Below are 25,383 nucleotides of genomic sequence, written 5' to 3'. Positions count from 1 at the left end.
CGGGGCTGGGTCCAAAGCAGCATGATCCGAATATACCGTGGATCGCCTGTTATTTAAAAACATTTGAATCCATTGCACAGTATTTTCTGAACATTGTCCTGTTGTTGATAGCGTCATCAGGAGGCACTCGTGATCTAAAAGGTCGAACGCCGCCGATAGATCCAACAACGCCAAAAGCCCAGTCGTGCCCCTATCCATAATGCTGTACCAAGTGCCGGCATCAATGGACTTCTTTATCTGATCCCATAGCCCCAGGTGTCTGGCTGAAATCTAAATATATTCTAGTGCAGTGGAAAGCGTTGTGAGGGTGAGTATTTTGTACAAACAATGTGATCAAGCTCTTCTAATTGTGAAGTCATTGTACCCATTGTGCGAACTGCACTCTCAAAAGGACCTCATTCACACAAAGAAGAGCACATCACCAGGCACAGGTCCCTGTAATTAAACTTAACAAGGGAATGTGAAAATTAGATAAAAAAAGAGTTTTAAAGATTTTTACATGAATTGGTGTTTTGGTGGGAAGTGAATTGGGATTCTTCGCAGTTGTTTGTAGGTGTGTCCCTCATTTGCATTTTCCAGCCATTTCCACTCCTCCAGAGATGCCCATTTCGGAGGTTTGAAGTGGGTATTAAATGAAAGGCACTCACCCACCTTGTCATGGCAGATTTACCGCATTGTTTGCAGCATATTTTACGGGGCGTGGGGGTAAGGAAACATTGAAAAATGAATTTTAGGGCCGTGTGGAGGTAGGGATAAGGGTATTGGTAGGTTTGGCCCCCATAAAAACACAGTGAAAAATGCGGCAAAATGGACAGACGATGAGGTGGGCCAGATCCAAAGGAGGAGCACGCTCCTCCCGCTCATTATCTTGCATATATGCGCCATCTCACACATAGTCAGCATCACTATGGATGATTCCATTTACCTACTTATGTATTACCTTAGATTTCTATTTATTTGTATATGTTTTAGTAAGGCACCCCCTGCAAAAGCTTTGTTGTGTGGTTCCTCAGGGTGATGGCGGGGGGAGGTGGGAGAGAAACATAAACAAAGAAGGAGCAACATGACAATAAGGAGAGGGTAGGGGGAGGGGCGGGAGCAGGTGCAGAGGCCCAGCAGTGGATGGTGAAGCTCACGCAAGTGGAAAAACCAATACATTCTATATAAACCATAATTGCTAACCAAGGGCCTCATTACGAGTTGGAGTTTCCGTTACCGCCACTTGGTCCATTTTTATTGACTCCATTGGACACTAAGGGGCATTTTTGGCAGAATTTCTGCTGCAGTAATTCTGCTGATTTTGCCGATTTTCTGCATAAAGCTGGAGGATTCACCTGCAGCAGGATGCCGGCGGTAAATCCCCCACTCCAGGGCCATGCTCGTAGTATGGCAGTGCAGGAAGAGTGGCAGTAATACTGATACTGCCCATTATTTCCCGCAACGCCATACTCATAATGAGGCCCTTTTGTATTTATCAAACTTCCACCAGTGGGGGCCCGCCGCCTGGAGAGGAAGACACCCGGCTATTTCACAGGACTCAGCTGCAAGCGCAGGAGCCGGAGTCTTCTTGTGAAGGATGTGAGGAATCACCGAGATTCACTGCTTGTGAATCAGGCGCAATGTGCACAGCTGCAATTTGTGGCGGCGTATTCACTTGAAACTTGTGCATCAGAGCGTGAGCCTTTCGGCACACACATCTCACTGCGGTTAGGATGTGCACCTGGATTGTAGATGATTAAACTTCACTCACTGGGTAAGAATCAGTTTTGCTGTAGATCTGTAAATTGCATTTTTTTGAAGAATAAAGTAAACATTGTAATATGCCTTCTTTGCACTTTTTCATGATTAGTCTGTCTATTAGGTGGTGCCTGTGTACCTATAAGTCACAACTATTGCATTTAACTACAGATGGGGAGAAATGGTATCTGTGGAGGGACACAAAGGTACGTATTGTTTGGTTATTTGCCCACCCATTGACTGGCCATGACCATGCTAATTCCTATGGCCATTACCACCCAGTTTCTGCACCTCCGCGCTCAAAACACCTCCTCGTGGGAAGTCTTTGCACTCAATTTACTCAAGCCTTATCATCAAACATTGGACTTGAAGTGCCTACCAGTGTTTTTTTAAAGCAATCTTCTGAGAGTTAATGACTTCATTGAATGTGTACACGTGTTAATGGTGTTATAAAAATGGCTTGACCAGGTCTGCCTTCGGCCACTCGATTTAAAATCACCCTGCGTGTCCCTCACTGAAGTCCTGTTAAAAACAAGAATTGGCATAGCCAACAGTTTTGGCTTTTGTATAAGTATAAGGCATTTGCAAGCCACTGCTATTAGATGCCCATGTACTCGCACTACTTGGCGTTTGCTACCATCAATGCCTAGTTAATACCATTACGATATTGCCTGGCAAGTGCCTTTCCCATACCTACACAAAAGCCCACATTGTTTGGATTGCTAATGCTTATTTTTAATTAGGAGATGCTTAGTTTTCTTTTTTTCCTGGAAATAGTCTCCCATTGGTCTTCAGTGCAGTTCGCAAATATGTTGAAATAAATGGTTACAGGAAAGTTGCTTCACTTGTTCTGAGGTTATCTGCAAAGTTCGTTTTGTACTGCAAAAATGACATTGTACTGACTTTGCATTGACTTTGCACTGCAAAAATACATTTTGCACAGTTCCATGAATCACGGTTTGTGTCAGCAGTGCGAAGTCACTTTTCAGTAGTGCAAAGTCACTGAACCGGGCAAATAATTCCATGAATCGGGTGTAAAGAAGGGACTTTCACACTCAGGTTACCGAGCATCCATTGCTTGATGGTCAATACTAAGGCCATGGTTCATGGAATTATTTGCATGTAAAACCGGGATTTGCGTGCCATTCTGCCCGCTAACCCCCATTCGTCAAACAGGGATTTGAGGGCAGAACGGCAGGCAAATCCCTGTTTTACATGCACATTCCATGAATCAGGGCCATACTGTCCACAGCCGTGGGAAAAATTGCCTGATTTGCAGAGATAAGAAGAGCCATCTAAAGGTGTCACTGCCCGGGGTCACTCAGGCAAGACTCTGATATGGGCCCCCAGGGGTCTGCAACTGTTCCCTCTCCTGAATCTCTCAACACTCGATTGCTACTCACGCAGCTCACGGTGCCACTAAAGCCCCTGAAAAATGGACAAGACTTTACATTAATAACTGTCAACAGAGACGTCTTTATGGGAGGGCAAAAGGGGTACTTGTCCCGGGCCCCCACCTTGGAGGGGGCCCCAAGAAGGAGGGTTATAAAAAAATGTCAGTTTCCCTAAAGCAACGAAGGTAAACATCACACATCATGATTTTCTATGGTGTGCTGCTAAGGCTAACCCTGATATCTGTCTGTTGTTGACAAGTACATTTTTTTCTGATCTTTTCATCCTGTGATGCTATGTTCACTGTGGTATACATAGTCTGAGTGGCACAACACCTGTAGCATTGTCACCTTTCTGTGGGATTTATATTGATCATGTGCAATAGTAGCCAAAGTTGAAATACATGTTTGAGTGTCGCGATGGTTCAGAGGATAGCTCAGTGTGTTAAGCACTCATTGCAGAGATCTGCGTTCATGTGCAAGATTAAAATACCAAATTCCAGCTAGGCCGACTCAGCATTTCCAATGTATGAAGTTGTTAAGCCTGCATGTATATGTACTTTGTTCTAAAGCACTCCAGGTGTTATCACCAATGTACCTGCACTAGATAGCGGTTGCTATAGAAACTAACATAGCGTCAGTATGGTGATGGTCTAGAAATTGGTGTGTTTAGATGGGGAGTTGTAAAACCTAGGCAGGCACCTCCAGTGATGACAATAAAGTGTTATAGGTGTTTATGTATCCAAATTCCAGACTGTGGATCCAAAGCGTTCATGCTTGGATCCTGGCTTTGCCAGCAGACGATATAGTGATCCTGGACAAATCTTATATCACTGACAGTACTGTACTGCCTTCTATGAAAAGGTTTTCTTCTCACATACTGGTGGCATTGTTTGGCCAATTACCTGATCTTTCCTATCATGTAGGCCATTTGAGTGTAAGGAGTTCTAGACAGAAGAGAGCAGACCAGATATTGCAGGCTTCTTACCAGCATATGTTAAGGTCTGCTTATCTGAAAACAAAACGGTTTTCTTTTTTGTACAATGCAAAGTTTTTTTGCATGTTTTTAAATACCATTGCACAAGCCTGTGTTTGGGGTGCATTTAAAGGTTTACAAAAGAGAAACCTATCTGAAATCTTTTAAGATCACATCCGTTAGTATGTTGGTATTCATATACTTTCCTTGATGATGGAGAATGCGCCTCATTACAAGTTTGAAAGTCCGGTAACAACAGTGCTGGTAAGCTACCAGCGCTGTTGCTACCGGACCGGCAAACTACAAGGTCTGCGTGCACGTGCCTTTCTGCCCGCCAAGTCTGACCTGGCCGGCGGACCGGCACCCGCTCGCAGACACTGACGGTAGCACCAGCACCATTATGACTGGTGCCGGCGAAACCGTCCTCCCCATTCCCATTGAGCCCTATGGGTCTCAAATGGGAATGGAGACTAATAATTACCGGGAATGGGCAATTACTGGGTCCGCCGGCGCTGGAATTCCCCGGTAATTGCCAGGTGTTGGTAAAATCATGACTCCGGCGGCAGCCGTGCTGTTATTTAGCGGCACGGCTACTGCCATGGATCAAAATGAGCCCCAAATGAAGCTAGAATCATTCCCATTTTTAATAATATGTTTCTATAACATTTCGTTTTTTAAAATGTTTATATTCGGTTATGTGATTTTCATATTTTCCAAGTCAGTTCTGTAAAATGGGATTATTTTAGTTCAAGGTAAAAACTAGAAAATAAATTGGTAAAGAGCAGAAATTGTGGGTACGAATCCCAGCTTCACCTCTTAATCTATGTGTGATCCTGGGTATCTCATTTAATCTTGTATTTCTTCACCTGTCAAAATTGCAAGTCCCTACACCTTTCAAAATTGTCAGCCCTTCAGAGTGATTTCGTTCTCAGGGTATGACCTTTAAGAAAGACTCACCCATGGTTTCCCTGGCTATATATAGTGTTGCTTCCTCTATAATGATAGTGAGCATTGATATATTACACACCACAGCCACCTGTTTCTTTGCTCTCGAATGGCAACACTGCTTGAAAACCATGTCCCAATTCTAATCTCAGTGTGTCTGGATACAGACACCTTCCTGGTATCTTCAAATCGTTATCTACTCTCTATGCTATGGTATGTGTAGTTTTATCCTTGCTTCCCATTGGTCGTCTGTATCCATGTTTGAGCACTTTTGCTGTCTCGGAGGCAGCTAATCTCCGTCTATTCTGGATTATGTGTACCTGTGTCATACAATCTGTGTCCTGCAGTTATACTATGTCCAGTATAGCTTCCACGTGGCTGCTATTGATGACATGTTTGCTGTATCTATGCTTGAACACATGTACCCTCGCGTAGACTGCTAATGTTGCCCTTGAAATGCTACTTGTTTATCACTCTGATTACAACATGAAGGAAGAGTGTAAGGTATCTGAAAGGAAGTTTACCATGCTTATTTTGATCTCTTAAAAGGCAGCATATCAAGCTATGGGTTGTTATCGTGACACGGGGTGCGGCGCACTAGATAATCTATATCCCTTAATTCCTTTGGTCTGTTGGAGGGGGGCCCCAGAGGTGTCTGTGCCCCTGGCCCCCAAAACGCTTAAGATGGCCCTGACTGTCAATGTGTGTGAAGTGTTCCTGGTATGCTTCATTAACTACGTCAGGATTCTGCAAACTGCAGCTCTCCAGGTGTTTTGGACTGCGACTCCCATGATCCATCACCATCATTGACTATGATGGCTAGGTCTGATGGTCGTTGTAGTCGACAACATCTGGAGAACCGTAGGTTAAAGGGTCGTAAACTAGTCATTTAAAAACTTTACAGGAGCCTTTCAGAGACTAATCCCTGAAAACTGGGGGGTCTTAAAGCTCCGTTAATCCCCTCGGGGGAGTGTGTGGCATCATGAACTGCATGAACAGCAGGTAAGTAGCCTGAGCGTGAGAGCTTGTGGAGCCACTCCTGCAGTTTTGCAACTTCCATTCTAAATGTTCTAAATATCCACATACTGTACTATTTTCATGAGGGAAACTTACACAGGTGTATGCCTTATTTGTTGTTGCTCATCTTATGTCCTAGTATTGTGAGACTAGTGTAAGAGCCTGTATGCACGGGACAAAGTACAGGGTTTCATTGACACAGTAGGACCACTAAATATCCTAAATCAACAGCTCCCTCCAGTGGTGACAACAGGTGAAGCTATGCAAATTGGCATTGTCTCTATGTATCCTAAGGCAACAGCTCCCTCTAGCGGTGACAGCAGGTGAAGCTATGCGAATTGGCATTGTCTCTATGTATTCTAAAGCAACACCTCCCTCTAGTGGTGACAAAATGTGAAGCTATGCATCAGACAAAAATACAGGAACAAAATACATCTGGCTTTTTATTATATTAAAGATGTGGATGACATGCCAGAATGAATGTATTTTTTTGTAAAAATAATATTTGCACTGCAAACCCCCCAAAATAAAGTTTAAAAAATAAAGCACTGCTAAACTTAAACAAAAAATAAAAATAAAAAAGATGTCATTTATTTTGAATGGGGACTATACAAAGGTAGCTCATTTTTGGAATGTTTAAAGAGACAATGTGCTGTAGATGTGTGTGATCTGCACCCCTGTCCTGATTCGTGTTCCTTGGTGTGCCCCCCTCTTGAACACTGCTTTTACCTTTCATCGTCAGCTTCCCGCCGCCTCTTGCGGCACCAGTAGACTGTGAAGAAGATGGCGATCATGAGCAGGAAGAGGAAGGCCAGAGCTCCAAACAGGATGCCAAAAAAGGCGTTGAGGTTCATGGCGATGGTGTCACAGGTGGGGCCGGAGGTGGTATAAATGGAGAAAGGAACACACCTGTATGCAAGAGAAGACACATTTCTTTCAACTTTTTGCATATTTGCACTATGTTAGAATACATTATGAGGACTATTTTTAAAGAACACATCACAAGCTGAATTTGGTCTTGGTATTGAGACGTTGAAGCATTATTGACCTGGGAGATGGCCATAAGCCTTGTTATTGGCCCTCACCTTGCTTATGCGTGGGGCCTTCAAGGGAAGGTGTCAGGTATGGGGTAATATATTGTCAGTATCTAAGTTTGATAATACTATTAGGGCATGAACTTACCAGCTCTGTCAAACTCTCCCTTCCACATGCCCTCCTCTGCGCGCTGCCTTTGCATTGAATGAACTGCTGAGGTCATTTTCTAATGAAGTGGAGCAAAAAGGGAAAGCCTAAAAGCAGTTTATGTTTTCCCTTAATGCCCCACTACTTGTTTACTTTACTTTATTACATTTGTATAGCGCAACCATAAACCCATAGGTGTGAGGGCGCAGCTAAAACACAAAAAGAGAGAGAAGGCCGGGAAATCCATAGGGAAAGGAACCGCAGACTGAGGACGACTATTTGAAGAGGAAGGTTTTAAGGCCCTTCTTGAAGGTACTCAGAGCTGCTGGGTTTCTCAATTGATCCAGCAGAGTGTTCCAAAGAGCCGGCGCCGCAGAGGCAAAGGCACCGCATTGTGCTTTTTTGCTTTTCACTTTGGGCTGGTGGAGCAGGTTCTGGTTGTTGGAGAGAAGATTTCTAACCGAGGATTTTATTCCAATATACCTTTGAAGATAGGAGGGCATCTTGCCCTTAAGGCATTTAAATGTAATAACCATAAGTCTAAAGGAGATTCTTGAGTCCACAGGCAGCCCGTGCAGCGCTCGCCGTGCCTCAGAAACATGTGCCCTGTATCCAAGATCAGGTACCACTCTAACTGCTCCAGTTTGGACCACCTGGAGACGGTTGATAGTTTTTTTACTTTAGCCGGCTAATAAACTGCAGCAGTAATCCAGTTTGGAGCCTATAATGGCTTGGGCGATGGTCTCTGCGTTGGATTGAGAAATAAAAGGTTGCAGATGGGACAACAGTTTAATATAATAGGTGGCAGAGGATAAAGTACTGGCCAAATAAGATTGCATGTTAAGTGATTGATCCAAAACCACACCCAGGATCTTTACCTTGGGAAGAGTAGAGGTTAAAGCGTCTCACAGCTGGAAGTGTTTGTAAGCTGGGTCTAGTTTAGCTACAGTGCTGTCAAATCCCACGACCATGAGGTCTGTCTTGCCGCGATTAAGTGTAAGATTATTCAACATCATCCATTGTTCTATCATGACAAAAATGCGATTAAGTTCTTTTTGGTCCTCATCATGCTGGCCTGTAAGAGGCATGACACATTGGGTGTCATCAGCATAGTTGGAAAAGAGTATGCCCTCCTGGGCAAGATGGGCAAAAAAGGGAGTCATGAAGATGTTATAAATGCACAGCGACAGACTGGCGCCTTGTGGCACTCCGAAAGGTATCTGGATTGCTGGTGCTTTGGCATTGTTGGCACATACCCTGCTAGATCTGTTGGATAAAAATGATAGCAGCCAGTTGGTAGCGGCCTGCGGGCAGTTGGCTACGGACATAAGCCTATCTGCTAGTCGAACGCTGCCGATTGGTCCAGAGAGATCAGAAGGGAGACCTTTTGGGAATCCATTCTTTGGAGTAGTTGCGACTTGAGATCCAGGAGCGAGGTCTCTGTACCAAAGCCTTATTTGAACCCCGATTGGAAAGGATTGAGAATAGGGTGGGAGTTGAGATGTTGCGCTATTTGAGTATAGGCTACCCGGTCCAATATCTTTAGTAAGAAAGGAGTATTGGTTATGGGCCTATAATTAGTGGGGACGTTTTGATCCAAGTTGGGTTTTTTCAATAAAGGGGTAACCCAAGCTTGTTTCATATCATCTGAGACCGTACAATTCTGTAAAGAGGCATTTACAAATTTACATATGGCTTGAAAAAGAGTAGGGGGACATGTTTTGAAGATTGTCGAGGCACAAGGATCCCATGTACAATTAGTTGCCTTAAGTTTGTTAATGATGGATGCTAATTCCTCCTCTGATATGGGTGTAAAATTAAAGATGGGGATATTGGGATCGCTAGTAAAGGTGCTACTAACTGGATGGGTGCCCTGTATGTCAGAAGCACTCTTTTTTGGTTGCTATAGATTCCCGGATACCATCCAGTTTATTTGCCATGGCATTCTGGATGTCCAGACACCAATCATCATTTTTGGTAATCGTAGATTGTGCCGGTTCTGGGACAGCCTCTTGTTCTTTCAAAATGTTTAATAATTCCTTGGAGTTCGAGGTAGCCTGAGAAATTCTGGAATCCAAATAGGATTTCTTGGCTTCCGTGATAGCTCTTTTGTGTTATTAGCAGCTTCCTTATAGTTGGATAGTGCTGTAGGTGATTGATCGGCTTTCCAGATATAGAATAGTTTAAGGCAAAGGGCTTTAAGGGATTGGATTCGGGCGAGAACCAAGGATTAGTTAGTTTCCTTTCTGAAGATTTCTTTTTGTCTTTCATAGGGGCACGAGAGTCCGCCACTAGTTTAAGATTGGAGCAGATTTTCTTAGTCAGAATGTCAAGATCGTCTGTCTCTAGGATATGTAGGGTCTGAGACGAGAGGGCTTCAATTTTATCCATGGTTAGGGGCTTGGTGTTGCGATATGTAATGGCTACTGAGCGAGCTGTTTGGACTTTGGTGACGAATGTTATGGTAATAGAGAAGTGGACAGCATCATGGTCCGACCATGGGCAGGGTGATACTGAGACGTCATGATGAGGGCTATTAATAACTGCTACCCAATCGAGGGTATGTCCTAGGTTGTGGGTAGGGACCTGCACTATTTGGGTGAAACCTAAATCAGAGAAAGATTGCGCAAGTTCAGATGCCGTCTGGTCATCAGGGTGACCCAGCCATCCATTTTTGCAGCCGTCCTCAGGCATTGGATGGCAGCAACGCCGGAGTAGCATTTCTGCTTTGCTTTCCTCCTTGGTTTTACACCCTGCATTAGATTTTCATGCAGCTGTACGACAAATGAGTTCTAATAAAATGCACCCTGCTTTTTACACCTGGATATAGAAGGCGTACTCCACTGGAATCCATTATAAAACGCGTGCTTGCAAAGCATATTTGCAGACCGTGTTTTATTTCTCTCAAAGTGGAGGTTAAAAGTGAACACTAAAGGCGATGTTGCCTTCATTTATACGTCATGTTTAGACTCCGTTTTGAAAGTGTTGAACATTGCATACAGGGTAACAGCAACACGTATGTGCAAGTGTTGGTGGTTCGCTGCATGCAATTAGATTTTTATATAAACTGACCACCTGCGTGTTCACAGAAAGGTATTAGAAGGGACATTTGCCAGCAGTTGCGCACCTCATTCTCAGAAAGCTTATTGGCTACATGTGTTAAGGTGGCTACTAGCCACTAGTACAATATTAGCTTCAATGTTCTAGGTATTTATAAAGTATATACACAAGAGATCCATCAGTCACAGCCATCCTTTATCTGCGAGTGACTGACCAAACATAGCACTGATGTATGCAAGTGGTTCTTCAGAAAGCAGGAGCACTAGGAGGTTGGATTAAATAGAGCTAGAGTGGGAGTTGCGAGGAGAGGCAAAGGAAGAGCATTCAAGAGAAGAGAGTGAGGAGAGGAAGAGAACGGAAACGAGAGGGCATGCAAGGGGCACGAGAGGTACCAAGGAGGGGAGCCGAGGATGATCGTACGGAGCGAGGGGCAGAGCAGGCAGTGAGATGGCCCAATGGGTGGGGTGAGGCAAGTCCAAGTACAGTTTTGAAGATGAGAATGAATTTATAATGTGCCCTCTGTCTCATAGATAACCAACCCATCTGACGATGGGCTGTGGAGGTGAAGTGGGGAACATTGTAGAACGTATGGACAGCAAAGATGAACACTTTGTCGAGAGGTGAATAAGCATAGTTGGGCCATAGAGTAGACTGGCACAGTAGTCAGATTGTAGAGAGTAGTAAAGAGGAGATTAGGTGGTTATCATTTGATTACAACATTACAATGACTAATAGTAGTGATAAGTAAGCATATTGAAAACATTAGCGCTGTCAGCGTCATGGAATGAGTTCATGTGATCTACAAACGGAGAAGCATTAACTAAATAAATGTCAGTAGTGGCATCAATCAAGCGAGAAGGCTCTCCATTCGCAGAGACGGGAGAGACTGGAGAATTCTCATAGGCCAAGACATTGAAGGGAGGAGTGAGAATAGCTATATCATATTTATCATATTTATTGAGCGTACATCTATCACATCTATCTAGCTGCGGGAAGCAACGGAGCGCTTTACAAATCATCGGGGAAAGAGATGGCGAGGGGAGCAGGGAGGTAGAAACGGGGAAGGGTGGGCAAATTACCAGCAAGGAGTCTACAAGCAAAGAGGGAGGAAACACGGAGAGCAGATATGCCAGTGTCAGGTTAGGTGGGAGAGTAGGGTGTGTTAACCTACCTCCTGGAGCCCGTGAGCAAAGCTTTGTGAACCACATGTGCATGTGAGCAACTCACAGATGCTCCAGGCCACGCCAGACAGACTGGCTCCAGTTTTATGCATGGTGCATAAGGTATAAGGGAGCGGGAGCAGCTCTGGGATGATCGGGGCTTCGCCTGATTTGCTCCAGTACACATCTTTGTGAAGCCAAAGTAAGAACACAGACCTAAGCACAAGTAGTTAGGTATGTTTACGATATAAGCACAAGAGAATGAATGGCAACGCAGGAAGGATCAATGAAGAATTTGAAGTCAGTAAAGTACGTTGAAATGTACCACCTGTGAATGGGACTAGTCAATATCACATCAAATATATTTTAAAACGGGGATCCAATGATGATTTGTTGTTTATATAGCGCTTACGCCTAAGCGATGTAAATAGAACATCTTTACATACATGAATCATCCCAACCGAAGTTGATACTTGTTTTTCGACCTCGAAGGATGAAAAGGCTGAGTTGGCCTTGCATGGATTCGAACCTGTGACCTGCACATCAAATATAGATCGCAGCAACGAGCGCGCAACCCGCTGAGCTATCTTAGAGGCAGGAGAGTGCACTGACGAGGTCACAAGATGTAGTGAATATTGTGTAAAAAGCTGAGGGGCTCATGGATGTAGGAATCTCTGGTTCTCTAGTTTGGCCATGTCCACCTCTGGGGGCCCACATGTGCTATTTTTTTTAGCATGAAATAATACAAAATATATTCTCCTAGTACAGCCGATGGGCTCAGTATTGTAGAAGTATTCTTTTTTATTTCCACCACAGGTGGGTGGTGTGTCAAACATATACACCATTAGACTGTAAACAGAGGTGGAGCCAGCCTCATCGTTTTACGGGGCTGGGTGGCAGATTTGAAAGCTGGTAGTGAGAGGGGGGCATTAAACCTATTGTCCTATTGAACACCTGAGCCCAGAAGGCTGAGTAGATATTACGCCTTTCTTTGGTCTACCAGATGCATCTTTCACCCCACATCAGCAGAGGCATAGCCAGGATTGTGTAGCAAGTGGGGCCTGGAGCTAATGTAGTGGTGCTCATCCTCTGCCCCCCCGGACAAATGTGCCAGAGTGACCGAGCATAGTGAGGGAGCACAATCCAATCAAAGGAGTTCCGGAAGGTTCTCCCCCTGAGTATATTTTAGAAATAATTTCATATTGATTTTGCCCAACCATGCCCATCCATTCAGTGCACCTATATATGCCAGTGTTCCCACGTATGAACATACTCATGTTTGTTTTCCCTTTGATATGATATGATATGATACGATATGACATTTATAACGTGCCGATACACAAGTGTTCAAGGCGCGACGAGGCAAGGGGGGGACAGAGGGAAGACAGAGACAGCAATCTTACTAGGCCAGGTGACATTGAGATTGCGCAAGTGCAGGGAAGAGGGAAAGGGAAAAGTGCAAGGGGAAAGGGGAGGTGGCAGTGCAGTACATAGGATAATAGTAAAATAAATAAACAGAAATACAATAAATAAGAAGTGTGGCCAAGTGGGGGCAAGTGCAGGGGTAAGTGCAGACACCAGGTGTCAGGTGCTGGTAGGGGGCTGTAGGGACACAGAAAAAGCCCCCGAGTGCAGGCTGTTGCCAGGGGGGCAGTGCAGGTGTGCAACTGGCAGGAAGGGGACCTGGCCCCAAGAACAGAGGGCAGGCAGGTGACCAGTGCAATTTCAGTTTCAGCCATGAGTTCAGCGGGGAGAGAAGGAGAGAAAGCAGAAGCAAAGAGGAAGATCTTGAGGTGCTTCCGGAGCCCTAGATGGTTCTCCTCAAGTTTCAGAGAGACAGAGAGGCTGTTCCAGAGGGAGGCCTCATCCGAACAAAGAGATCTACCAGCAACTCGTTGGTTGGAGAAGCAACTGACCCTGAAGGAGTTGGAGGCGGATGAACGAAGGGCTCGAGAAGGAAGATATTTAGGAAGAGAGAGTTCAAGGTATTAAGGCCTCAGGCCCCAGAATGCCATGTGGACAATGTAGAGAGTATTGAACTTAATCCTCGCAGCCACTGGGAGCCAGGGCAGAAATTTCAGTGTTGGAGAGATACGATCCCTACACCTGAGGCCAAGGACAAGTCTTGCAGTCCTGTGTTGGATGAGTTGCAGAGGGCCGAGAGTAGAAGCAGTCAGATTTAGAAAGAGGCTGTTGTAGTAGTCCAGCTTAGAGAGAACCAGAGCTCTGGAGACAGTGAGCTTCTGGGGTAAGGAGAGGATAGGAAGAATACCGGAGGTGCAGCTGGTAGTGTGTCTTCTTAGAGACGTCAGCAATGTGTGGAGAGAAGGGGAGTGTGGAGTCGAAGATGACCCCGAGGTTTTTAGCCTCACAGGTGGGAGCAGGGAGAGAGCCAGAGAGTGACAGGAAAGGAGGAAGCATATATGAGGGAGTGAATAATGACTCTATAACAAAACAAGTTCTTTCTAGCTCTGCCAATGTATGTCAGTATCCCCACATAAGTACATACTCCGTTTGGCTAAGCCTTAATGGCAGTTATAAAAAAATCCATTCCTCCGACTGGCAAGAGCAAAACCAACATGTTGAGTATATTTACATGGGGTAGGGCATGTTTCCTTACTGTGGCGTTGCATTTTATTTACTGGTGTTAAGGTCAAAGACAAATGACAACACATATCTGTCCTTGCATGGGGGTGGGGCCATTACATTTTTACGGATGTTAGGGGGTAAATACAACCTGAGTGTTCTAATATGAGGGTATTTGTATAATGATATGATATTTATACAGTGCTTTCATCAATTATCATTTCTTTGTAAATTTTCTCGCTGATTTTCCAGAGAGATTTATTTTCCATCTGTCCCACCAGACCGCTCAGGCCCTACCCTATCTATGCGTCTGCAACTAACAGGTATTTAATTCATGCTAATTATTGGAGGCGTGACCAGTCTAAAAGGTGAGCCCAGCAGGTAAGCCTTTAACTTCAACATTTCAGCACAGGGGGTCTATTCTGATTGCCTTGGCAATCTTTTGTCCCCCGCCTCTGATTGTTTTCTGCTTCCTCAGTCACGTTAATGACAGTTTTCTCATCTCGAAGAGCAATGTATTTGCTTACTTTTAAGTTTAAAAGTGAGTAAATAAATTGCTCTCCGAGGTGAGAAATTTGACAGGTTCTTGCTGTCTGAGCCCTGGGCCGGGCTTCCAAGCAGAGTGATGTCTGCTGCTTCAAATTGAAAGGGTATTAGCCCTCCCAAGCCCATGCCTGGCGACGCCCATGCCTGTGAAGGCCTGGCAATTCTATGTTGGGGGGGTGGGCTATGTTGGGGGGCTTGCAGGATGCCTCACGTTGCTTGGTTGCGCTAGATAAATCATTGTCATTCAATTGGGTGAACCTGATCATTTTTGGCGACATCGCTGACAGAGTTCAAGGACCCCAGAGCACCCTCACGCTCTAGCGGGCAGAGGAGAGCAGCGCGCCATGTTTAGACGTCTACTTACGTGCAGACGGGGCCGTTCGGCGTGACGTTGCAGGTGGCGTTATTCTTGCAATGATTCAGGCAGCTGGTGGATTCACACATAAATGTTTGCGGGTTCAGCACGTATGCATTGTTCGAATCCTCTCTACAACTAAAATACTTCGCCAGTTCCGTGATGTTCGCTGGAAAAAATATGTTTTTAAAGTTTTCGTTATGTATATTATTTAGCACACATTACAGAAACATTTGAACATCTTTGAAAAAACATAACAGGGGTGTTCTCGAAGCTAGGTCCGCGCTCAATAAATACCATAATATTAATAACAATGAAGGAGTTTCTTCTGTGGACTAACTGGGCAGCTAAACAAAGTCTAACTTCACTGGTACCGTTCATTTTTACTCGCCCAATTTCTGCGTTTTGAGAAATGTGTGAACACTGTCACAGCATGTTTTTTAATTGTTTGTAAAGTCTAGTGGCCTGTTGATGAGTTGGGCGGTATAATCTGTGATAATACCACAAAACTCATTTACCATTGCGACATGCCATAAGCAGGCAGTATCATAAAGGGTCTGCGTGATTTCGACTCATTCTCGACCCTTCTGTTATTCTCCATTTTGGGGCCCAGAGGACGCAATCAGGGACATGCAGTGTTACTGCAGGAAATAACACTGCATGGGTGATACCCCATGCAGTAATACATGCGATAAGCATACAGTATCATAAATGTTCTGCATGATTTCGACTCATTCTCGACCCTTCTGTTATTATCCATTTTGGAACCCACAGGACTCACCAGCGACATGCAGTGTTATTGCAGGACTTAACACTGCATGGGTGATACTGCATGCAGTAATAATACATGCAATAAGCATGCAGTATCATAAATGGTCTGCGTGATTTTGACTCATTCTCGACCCTTCTGTTATTCCCCTTTTTGGAGCCGATAGGACGCAATCTAAGTAGATACTACGGTCCATCCCCATTCCCATTTGAGCCCCCATAGGGCTCAATGGGAATGGGGAGCAAGCTAACAATGGGCCCATTAATGACGGGCCCGTTGTTAGCATGCTGGGCAGCTCGCAGGACCCGCTAAGGGCGTCTGGTAAAACCAGGTGTCCTCAGCGGGTCCCGTGAGCGGGCCTCGTAATGGGGCTGTAAGGGTTAACGGCTCCGGCACCTTTACCTCACTCTTAACCCCTTACCGCCTTCCTCGTAATGAGGCCCAATGTCTTTTTAAGCGCTTCAAATGCTTTTCACACCCCCATTTCCTCCCCCTTCTCCTCACTAGCCACTCTCCTCTAATGAGAGGAGTGTTATTGAGAGCACACCTCCACTACAGGCCAGAAACACAGAAGTAGGACTACAGTTTTATCTGAGTCATATTTGTGTTTACTGTAGTCCTACATCTAGTTCTATGACCTGTCCCATTTTTTTTGTTTTTATCTCGTCACCCTATGGTGTTTACATTGGCCTCTCTGTGACCCCCCCATCTCGCGAGTGTGCAGGGTTCCCCTGTCTTCTTCGCAGACCCTTGCTTTCTTCTATGTGAAAGTGAAGAATGAAAAAACAAATACATTGCAATATCTCGGCCACAAAATTCTACCTGCATGAATCTCCCTTGAGCACTGGATTTAGATTGTCAATTGTGCGACATACTTCTTTTTTACCTGTGACACTCATGCTAACGCTACGCTTGCACCTGAAGGCCACATCTGAGCCTGTCCCGGCTTTTCACTAAGATTGCTGGGACTTGTAGACCCATACAATGAAAATACAAGTTCCAGCATGCATGCAAAGTGAAAAACGAGGACTTGCTCCAGGTGTAGAGGGACCAGATTTCCAATATATTAAAAAAAAGGCAGGGAAACAGATATAAAAGTAGGACTACAACTGACAGTGGATACTCCGACTACATTTTGGTTGTGGAATAACGAGAGTGTGATGGGGTGTGGGCTGAAGGGTGGGTGGGGGTTGGGCCAGGGGGTCAGGCCTTCCCCTGGATATAAACTGCCACTTGTCTGTGACTGTATGTGCCACAGAGAATGCTTTGGGATTGGCCTCATAGCAAGGCCTGAACTAGCCGTCAGAGAAAAGCTTTTGCCCTGATTGCTCTGTCAGGCCTTCCTATCACTCCCCGTCAGATATGCATATGGCTGTGAAACATGTATGTTCAATTGTTGGTGAACTAGCTTTGCACATGAGCAGTTAAACCCTCACTGCAGTCTTTTCTGAAAAACCGGAACGTTATTTTAAATGAATACAACTATCGGAGCAGGTGGACAGAGTCCCCGTTTCAGGGTCTTCTGGTCACCCCATGCATGTGTCGCCCATGACAAGGGGCCACTTGGCAGCCATGTAAGCACAACACGCAAGTCGCTGCGATGTGTAGTGTTTGGTCAGCGAGGCTGTGTAGTCGATATTATGCACGAGTACGGCCCACGTTCATGTACCCAAGGACATAGAAGGATGGCTAACAATAGAGGCCATCTCCCGAGGGGCAATTTTCACAGAATTGTGATGTGAGTAATCCCCAGTTGCAATACCGAAATAAGGACAAGTGAACAAAACGTTTCGCTGCAGTTTTAACTCGACATGACATGAATATCGACGCGAGAACGCTCTGCCCATGACGGGAAAAACTCACTTAAGTTGCCGCTGGCGACTGAGCGCAAGGAAATGTCCCCCACGGACCTCGCGACTCGTCTTGGCTCCACTTTAGCTTGCAAGTCGCCGACTAATTCATTGTTGAGATAATCGATGTCTTTGCGTTTTGCCGAGTAGTTAAATGCAGACGTGAGGGTGATGTTGTCTTGCCTGTGAAAAAGGACATTTAAAAGGGGGTGAAACTGGCGGCACGTCAAAGAGTTAGGTACATTAACAGAAGAAGATGTGAAATCAGCAGACTGCTTGCCTTTAACAAAGCAACGCAAAGCAGCTGCATGTATTGTGAAGACAATTTAAAGAATAGTTTGTGCACATTTTTCCGGTTACAGTGCCCTTGCTCACTGTGAAAAAACGCAGATTGTACAGGGATTTCAAATGTTAAACTTTAAACACGTAAATGCACGCAAGAGCATACAGCGATCTCAGGGTTCTGCAAACCTATGACGCGTCACATGTTTTGGACCACAACTCCCATCAGCCCCAGCTACTGTCACCATGGCCAGGAATTGCTATCAAAAGTCCAACTCACACATCATTTGCCAAGTACAAAATGCTCAGATATTCAGACTTTTACTGCACAGAATTCTGGAAATGGCCAAGACCTCACGCCACTGAGAGGTAATGCCGCCAAATGTCCAGGTTCTCGGATAATCGGCCAGACATTACCACCAAATGGTCAGAAACTCACACCATTGCCATGTTTTATCATGAAAAGTGGCGTCGATAGGATGAGGCATGAGGGGCGTGGCCCTGACCTTACCCCCAGGCCTGACCCACAGTTCTGACAGGCCACGGCAAAGAACACTGGGGCCCCCGCCAAGGCACAGAAAGCACACCATTGCGCGAGTAATTAGGCTTAGTTGGCCGTTGTGTCACTTACCACTTATTGCAGCCTTCTTTTTTTCAATAAGCATGGAATGACCACATTGCCATACATAGAGTTATCACTTTAAGTCCAGAATTCAATATGCACACTTGACTGTATATAATGCCATGTTGTTTTAAGTGGACATACTTGACTATATTCACCCTGGGCGTAATGGATTCTGGCTTCAACATGGATTAAAGGCCATACTGCAAATAGCCATGCAGTGCTATCACTTGATTTCTAGATTCCATGATGCTCTGTAAGCACTTTGTCACCAGAGTCCATGATGCTCAGTTAGTCCGGCCTCAAGTATGCCCAATAGAATGTCATGGCCCAAAGTCTGTACAATGTTGCCATTTTCCCTTAAAAACAAAAGTATGGCCAGATTGCATTATTTGGTCTCTTCATAACCAACCACATTTTTGGGAAAAGGATCTAGTTGGTTTCATAGCTGGTTCCCTCTCAGTACAACCCAATCTGTGCATGTGGCTTGATGTACCCTTCAATAGACTCACTGGCAGGGGTGGACTGGCCTATAGGGAACTCTGGAGATTTCATGGTAGGCCTCTGCATCCTGGGCTTCTTTTTCGTTTTATACAATTTGATGTCCATGTTCTCATAGGAAAATTGTTGGGCTTGCAAAAAATGTGTCATATGGGGCCACTTTGAAAATTATTTCCAGGGCCTCTCTTGGTTCCCAGTCCACTCCTGCTCACTAGGAAACATCTACCAAAGGTAGGGGCACACTCTTAACCCTACTAAGTATAGCGTAATATCCTTTAGAACCTGCCCATGATTGTTTTATACAGTGGGCCACTCAGCCTTTTTCTTCTCTCTTAACTACCCTGCCTCCTTCCCCCCACTGCCCTAGGTGAGAAGTCATACTACAGACATTGGAAAGCCAATAGCATCACGCAAGAGTTCATCCCTTTGCTTTTAGATAGCTATCCACGTTACTAATAACTTGTTTATTTTACAGGACCTGCGGAAGCGGTAGTTATGGTTAAGTTGCTCCACTCATAGGAACAGCACTTTTTGGGCGGCTTATAACTTTGCCCCCCCTGGACGAATCCTTTCCAAACTTTGCATTAAAGTATATGGCCCCGTCCAAATTCTTTTGGCAAGTTTGGTGAGGTTTCATCAGTGGGGTCCAACATTTTTTATTCTTCCATAGATGCAATGGAAAACAAATTTTGCTCATGCCTACAGCCCAAACCGCTGTACAGATTGTCACCAAATTTGCGTCAGGAGTATCGAAAAGCGTGCTTTTGTAAATTTGGTGTAAATCCGTCCAGTAGTTCTCTTTAAAACAGGATAAAAGTAGGTAAAAAATAATGAGTGATATCTGGGTTCGGTCCACAGACCTACTTCCCTGTTCACTGCGCGGACAGGCCTACGATTGGTCCAGAGGGTGGCGTGATGTCCGCGGACACCCAATGCGCCCGCTGATTGGTTGGTGAAAAGCATGAGGTGCATCATATTTTTCATAAACGCTCGCCATTTTGGATTTGCGGACTGCCACAGGTGTTTGCGAACATTGCGCTAAAGACATATTAAAAAACACAACATTGCACTTGTCGAACTTGTCAAACAATCTCTGGGGAGGTGGGGGTGATGAGAAAGGGATGGGATATGGCCGTAAGAAGAAAAAAAACAGGTGTTTTTCATTTTCGAAGTCTTCAAACAGTCTGGATGGTCGGGTGCAGTCCTGTGACGTTCAAGAACACTTCAGATGTTCAGGGTCATCTATGCCTATTCCTGTATCACTGGGTTGGTGAAAAGCAGTTTTTACATGGCTTACAACATTGGCGCCACTCAATGAAACACCATGACATTTTTGAATTGTATTCTAGACCTGATTCTGAATGGTTTTGGAAAGAGTGGAGCTGTTTTGTCAAGAGGGAACAAAATTAGAGAGGGGGTCCCAAATAGTGTCAAGGCTTATAAATGTGGTGCCATTTGAGGAATCTGCACAAAAGTTTGCAAAACAATTTTAAATCTAGATATACATGTTTTGCCAAGTTTTGTGGGATTCTGTGAAGAGGGGGCACAATTAGAGGGGGGGGCAAAATAATGTAAAGGCTTATGAATATGGTGCCATTTGACAAATCTACACAAAAGTTTGAAAAAAGATTTTAGATCTAGATATACATGTATTTGTAAAGTTTGGTGGGATTTTGTCATGAGGGGCTACATTAGAGGGAGGGTCTCAACATTTTTAGATGGCTTATAACTGTGTTTCCATTTGACGAATGTGGACTAAAGTTTTCAGAAAGATTATAGTCCCAACCTTAAATGTTTGTGTAAAGTCTGAATAGATTTTGGCAAGTGGGGGCTAAGTTAAAGGACCATTGTATGTACATACATTTTGACACTTTTGAAAAAATAAAACATGGGCAGATTTCCAGTAAACTCGTGTAAGGAGCATTGGCAAGGATCTTAAAGCATGGTTTTGCAAATGTGCCTGTGTTTTATATTTTGACAAGTGTCATAATTTAGGTACAAAAAATAGTGATATACCTTTGGTGACTGAGGTGACTGAGGTGTAGCCTGTGGCCATAGGCAATGGCCAGTTTGTCTGAGTCATGGCATAAGGTCATGACCCGGACAATCTGGCTACTGGCCATGACCACGAGGGATGACACATGGGGTTAAAGCGGCCATGTCCAACTCGGAACGGCTATGTGATAAAGTTATTCGAAATTGGGATAGGTTTTAAAGGGAAAGAAATGTGCTTGTGGTAATATGGTCATAGGGTTCTCTCTTCGCCTTCTGCATGCTGCCATGGAAAGAAAAGAGGGGCTCTGTACAGAGCCCTGCCTTCCCTTTCCATGGTGGGCATCTTGGAAAATGCTGCAGGCATCCCGCTGTAGGAAGGAAAATCCTTTTCTTTAGCACCCCGCGTTCCCACCTTGGGAACCCGGGATGCTAATGGCTTTCATCCCCCATTGCAGGGGCTTGAATGGGGGTTAACGGTCTGAAGCCCTTGTTATCCGCCCTCGCTTCACTTAGGCTGATAAACGCCACATTATTCCCATTAACATAACACAAAATGCTAATTGAAATGTTAGAAAATCTTATTGAGTCTATGCACTTTACTGAGAAATGTAAAGTAGATGGAGTCTATACGTTTTTTTTTAGTTCTATTTTTTAACTGTGAAAGGTGGTTCCTAAAGGAACCTTTCTTTTGTTGTTTTTTGATGTGTTTTTCTTTTTGCAGGAGAGGTTAGAACGTAAGTTGGGGAGGCAAATGAGGGGAGAGGCACCAAGCACTAATATGGAGGGGCAGGTGGACTGAGGAAGATGTTGCACATATGTAACTTCTAAGGTAGGGGGCAGTGTTTCTCATGCTCCTTGATTACAGCTTAAAAAGCACTTCAGATAGCTTCCCCGTGCTGAGTGGTGTGTTGCAGTATATGCAGAGCACTGTTGTCTCCGAAAGATATGGAACAGCCTCTTTTATCACTTGCAAGGTAGCTGGTGGTATTTTGTGTCCCACAGAAGTAGGCTTTGTGGTTAGAGTATTGGATGAGGAAGATGAGGTAGAGGAAGACAGCCTACTACTTGCTAAGAAAGGAACAACCTTTCTGAAAGCATTGCAGTGGTTGGATTTGGTGTGACGGTGCATGGAGGTGGTCCCGTAGGAGTACTGTCCAGGTAGTCCGCGACTGATTGCAAAGTTGCACTCAGTGCATTTCCCTTTGGTAGCTTTAGCCTTCGGTACATTCCCAACAGTGGTAAACAACTGGCCCACTCATGATTCTCTCTGTGTGCCAGAGGTAGGCACTTCCTCTACCTCATCTTCTTGGTCCTCTTCATTGTCTTTAGAAGTACTGCGCTTTTTTCTGTTTTGTAGTTCCTCCAGCCGGTGGTGATAGTGGCTTTTGGGGAGGAGGGATGGCAATAGCTGATGCCATTTTCAAGATAAATAGCAGTTTTACTAATATTCTTCCAAGTATGTGCTTTGTACTAGATTGTACATTTTGAGCTTGAAAGTTCCTAGATCAGTAGAAAATGTAGTTCTGAATTGTCCCTGAAGCACGCATCCGATCGCGAAGCACATGGTCACGTGGCACTGTCCGGAAGGTCCATGATGACGTCAGACGTTCGCAGACGTCGACGGATGCAAAAACAGTGGAAAAAGTTGCAAAAAGTGTACAGAAGTGTTAAAAATGATGATAGAAGGTGGGAAATGGCAGAGTTTTAAGGTGAAACTTTGTAAATTGGACAAAAATGTTGCTATATTGTGGTAAGTATTGTTTTAGTAAGTTGTAGGAAAATAGCTTGCACTGGTCCAAGCCCATGAAATACACTGAAAAAACTTTGTTAAAGGGACATCATGGTTAAATTGCATTAATAAAAACCTATGAAATTCACTGAAAAAACTTTGTTAAAGGGATGTTATGGTTACAAGTAAAACTGCGAAATCTCAGAAATTCACCAGTTATGGTAAGCTAAGCAACCATAACTCGCGCCACCACCTTGCCCTGGTAAAACTAACACCCAGGACATCAAAGATGACATCACAAATGTCATTGATGACATCACTGATGGCATCACATGCAAAATTAATTTTGATGAAAAGTCCCTACAAGGGGTTGTGTTTATAATGTTGGTAACAAGATGTCAGGGGTGATCGGGGGAGCTATCATGAGCTACTTAATCTATTAAAGAATGTACTCATGTAAACAACATTGTATTAGAGTGTTTTTGTTACTACAGGAACCTCTTCATACATAGGCAATGGCTGCAGCATGCACCATAGAAGTACAATATTTATAATCTTGTAATTTTGGATAGTAAAATAATGAATGCTACCTTATCAGAGCTCTGAGTAATGTTATACATGTAATAACTAGGTAACAATCCGAGACGTACTACATACTTGTGCTAGTACAAACAGTACATATGAAGAACCACAATGCATAGAAATCAGAGGGACATACAGGGAAACTAAAGTAAGGAAGAAAGAAACAGCATCATCAGAAAACGTTAATAAGATTAAAGTTTATCTTCATGTATGCAAATGAATTGTGTGTTTGAGGCCTGCTTATTGCCCCATGTATGTGCACCATGAGCTGAGACCAAACCCTCAGGAAAGAACATATGACAAGGTTAATGTCTGGATATATAGTACCTTTTGAATTTTAATATTCTGACTGTCACTGAACAAAACCACCTGGCCTAGATATGTCAGTGAACAAAAAAAAGTGGCCCAGACATGTGATGTCATCAGTGACATTTGTGATGTCATCTTTGATGTCCTGGGTGTTAGTCTTAGCAGTGCACGGTGGTGGCGCGAGTTATGGTTGCTTAGCTTACCGTAACTGGTGAATTTCTGAGGTTTTTCACATTTTACTTGTAACCATAACGTCCCTTTAACAAAGTTTTTTCATTGATATATATCTATATCTATATCTTCTTTCAGACCCTCTTTAAGGAACTGAATCCTTTGATCAATGGCTCAGAAGATCCCATAATTCCGTCTCCCTTTTAAAATGCAGCAATCGAAAAAATGCTTCCACAAACACAGGGGACTTTCTGACAAAGTTAAATACTTCTGTCAATAAGGACAGATCGTATTCATTAATGGAGATGACATCGCAGGATAGAGAATGAATAACCGTTTATGAAACAAAGAAGAGGATACTACATAGGAATCAGAGAAACAAACACATGTTTCTATTCTGATAGATTGTGTAATGCCTCCAGTCCAATCAGAAGGATTTCCGAAACCCTTCCTCCTTATTGGCCGATATCCTTCTAGGAAAATCTCTCTAGGAAACTGACTATGCTTCCTCGACCAACCACAACTGGTCTCCCTCCAGTTTCCCATCCAAAGACACCTTCCTTGCCTTTTTGTCAATATCCCAGAAGGAACTTCACTCACTATTATCACAAAGGTCACAGGCAGACTGCTCTACCGGTCCATTGCCACCAGCATTCTTCGCAACTTTGATTGAAGACCCACTAATAACAGAGACATCCCGTTTAACAAATAATGCCCCCCTCACTCAGGGTTCGTACACCCATAATTCAAGAAGGCTTATTGTAAGTCCCTTGTAAAAAATATATTCTAGATTAGTCTAAGATTTATCTGCTATCTCTACTTGCAAATTCCTTGCTGAATTAGCTGGCAATGCAGCACAGCCTAAACTCAATTTATGAAATTTACTGAAGACTATCTGCCACAGCAAGTTACGGACCGGGTCGCAACCTCCTCTCCACAGCTTTTGATTTGGTAGATCACAAGATTCTAAAGAGCCACCTATTTGATCCAGTGATCAGAGACTCAGCTTTAAAATGTATAACGTTGTTCCAACACAACCGGTTATAGTGCGTAATGATGGAATCTTCCAATCTTGCTTCCAGAAGGGTCTGTTCTGGATCTCTGTATGACTCTCATTGGCACTTTTCATTCAGTATTCATCTCCCCTTCCCACCTTCATCAGATCCCTCAATAGTCCTACACACAGCTGTGCCCACAATGCACACCCAATCCGAAAAACCTCCAATCAGGTCCTTCTGTTAATTAACATCTCTGTCTGCATTGTAAAATGTGACGACTGGATGGCGGCCAATCATTGCTTCCTGAATCTGCCGAAAACAGAAACACTCGTGCAGGGTAAACCAGCTCTTTCCCTCAACCTTTTAGACAATAGCAACAGTGTCGCCCTCACCGCGTTCCCTTACTCCCAAGGACAACCTTTCGACATCATTATGAATGAGGACCTTTCACTGGGCCCTCAAATCACACACATTGTTAAACACGCTTTTGGACATTTAAGTGTTAAAAAGAATGTCTGTCCATGACATTCCCTCAGAAAATCACTGCAATCCTTGTCACAGTTATCTCTATATGTTTTAATATGTCCAGTTTGGAAATGGCTACTGTTTTCTATAGTATC

General features: G+C 44.1%; 1 protein-coding gene across 1 annotated transcript in view; it reads right to left on the bottom strand.

The window, feature by feature from the left end:
• LOC138492809 (uncharacterized) overlaps positions 1-25,383 on the bottom strand; it is a 469,421-nt gene that overhangs the window by 8,760 nt on the left and 435,278 nt on the right. The window contains exons 94-96 of the mRNA XM_069620163.1: positions 17,588-17,757; positions 14,965-15,124; positions 6,796-6,975 (exon numbers count right to left, since the gene is read on the bottom strand). Coding sequence (XP_069476264.1) covers positions 6,796-6,975; positions 14,965-15,124; positions 17,588-17,757 — 510 coding nt within the window. The remainder of the gene's footprint in view (positions 1-6,795; positions 6,976-14,964; positions 15,125-17,587; positions 17,758-25,383) is intronic.

This window comes from Ambystoma mexicanum, chromosome 10 (assembly GCF_040938575.1).
Source record: "Ambystoma mexicanum isolate Mex_15411 chromosome 10, UKY_AmexF1_1, whole genome shotgun sequence".
In the NCBI taxonomy this organism is placed as follows: domain Eukaryota; kingdom Metazoa; phylum Chordata; class Amphibia; order Caudata; family Ambystomatidae; genus Ambystoma; species Ambystoma mexicanum.
The sequence above is the reverse complement of the archived record's forward strand: the minus strand, read 5'-3'. Positions and strand labels throughout refer to the sequence as shown.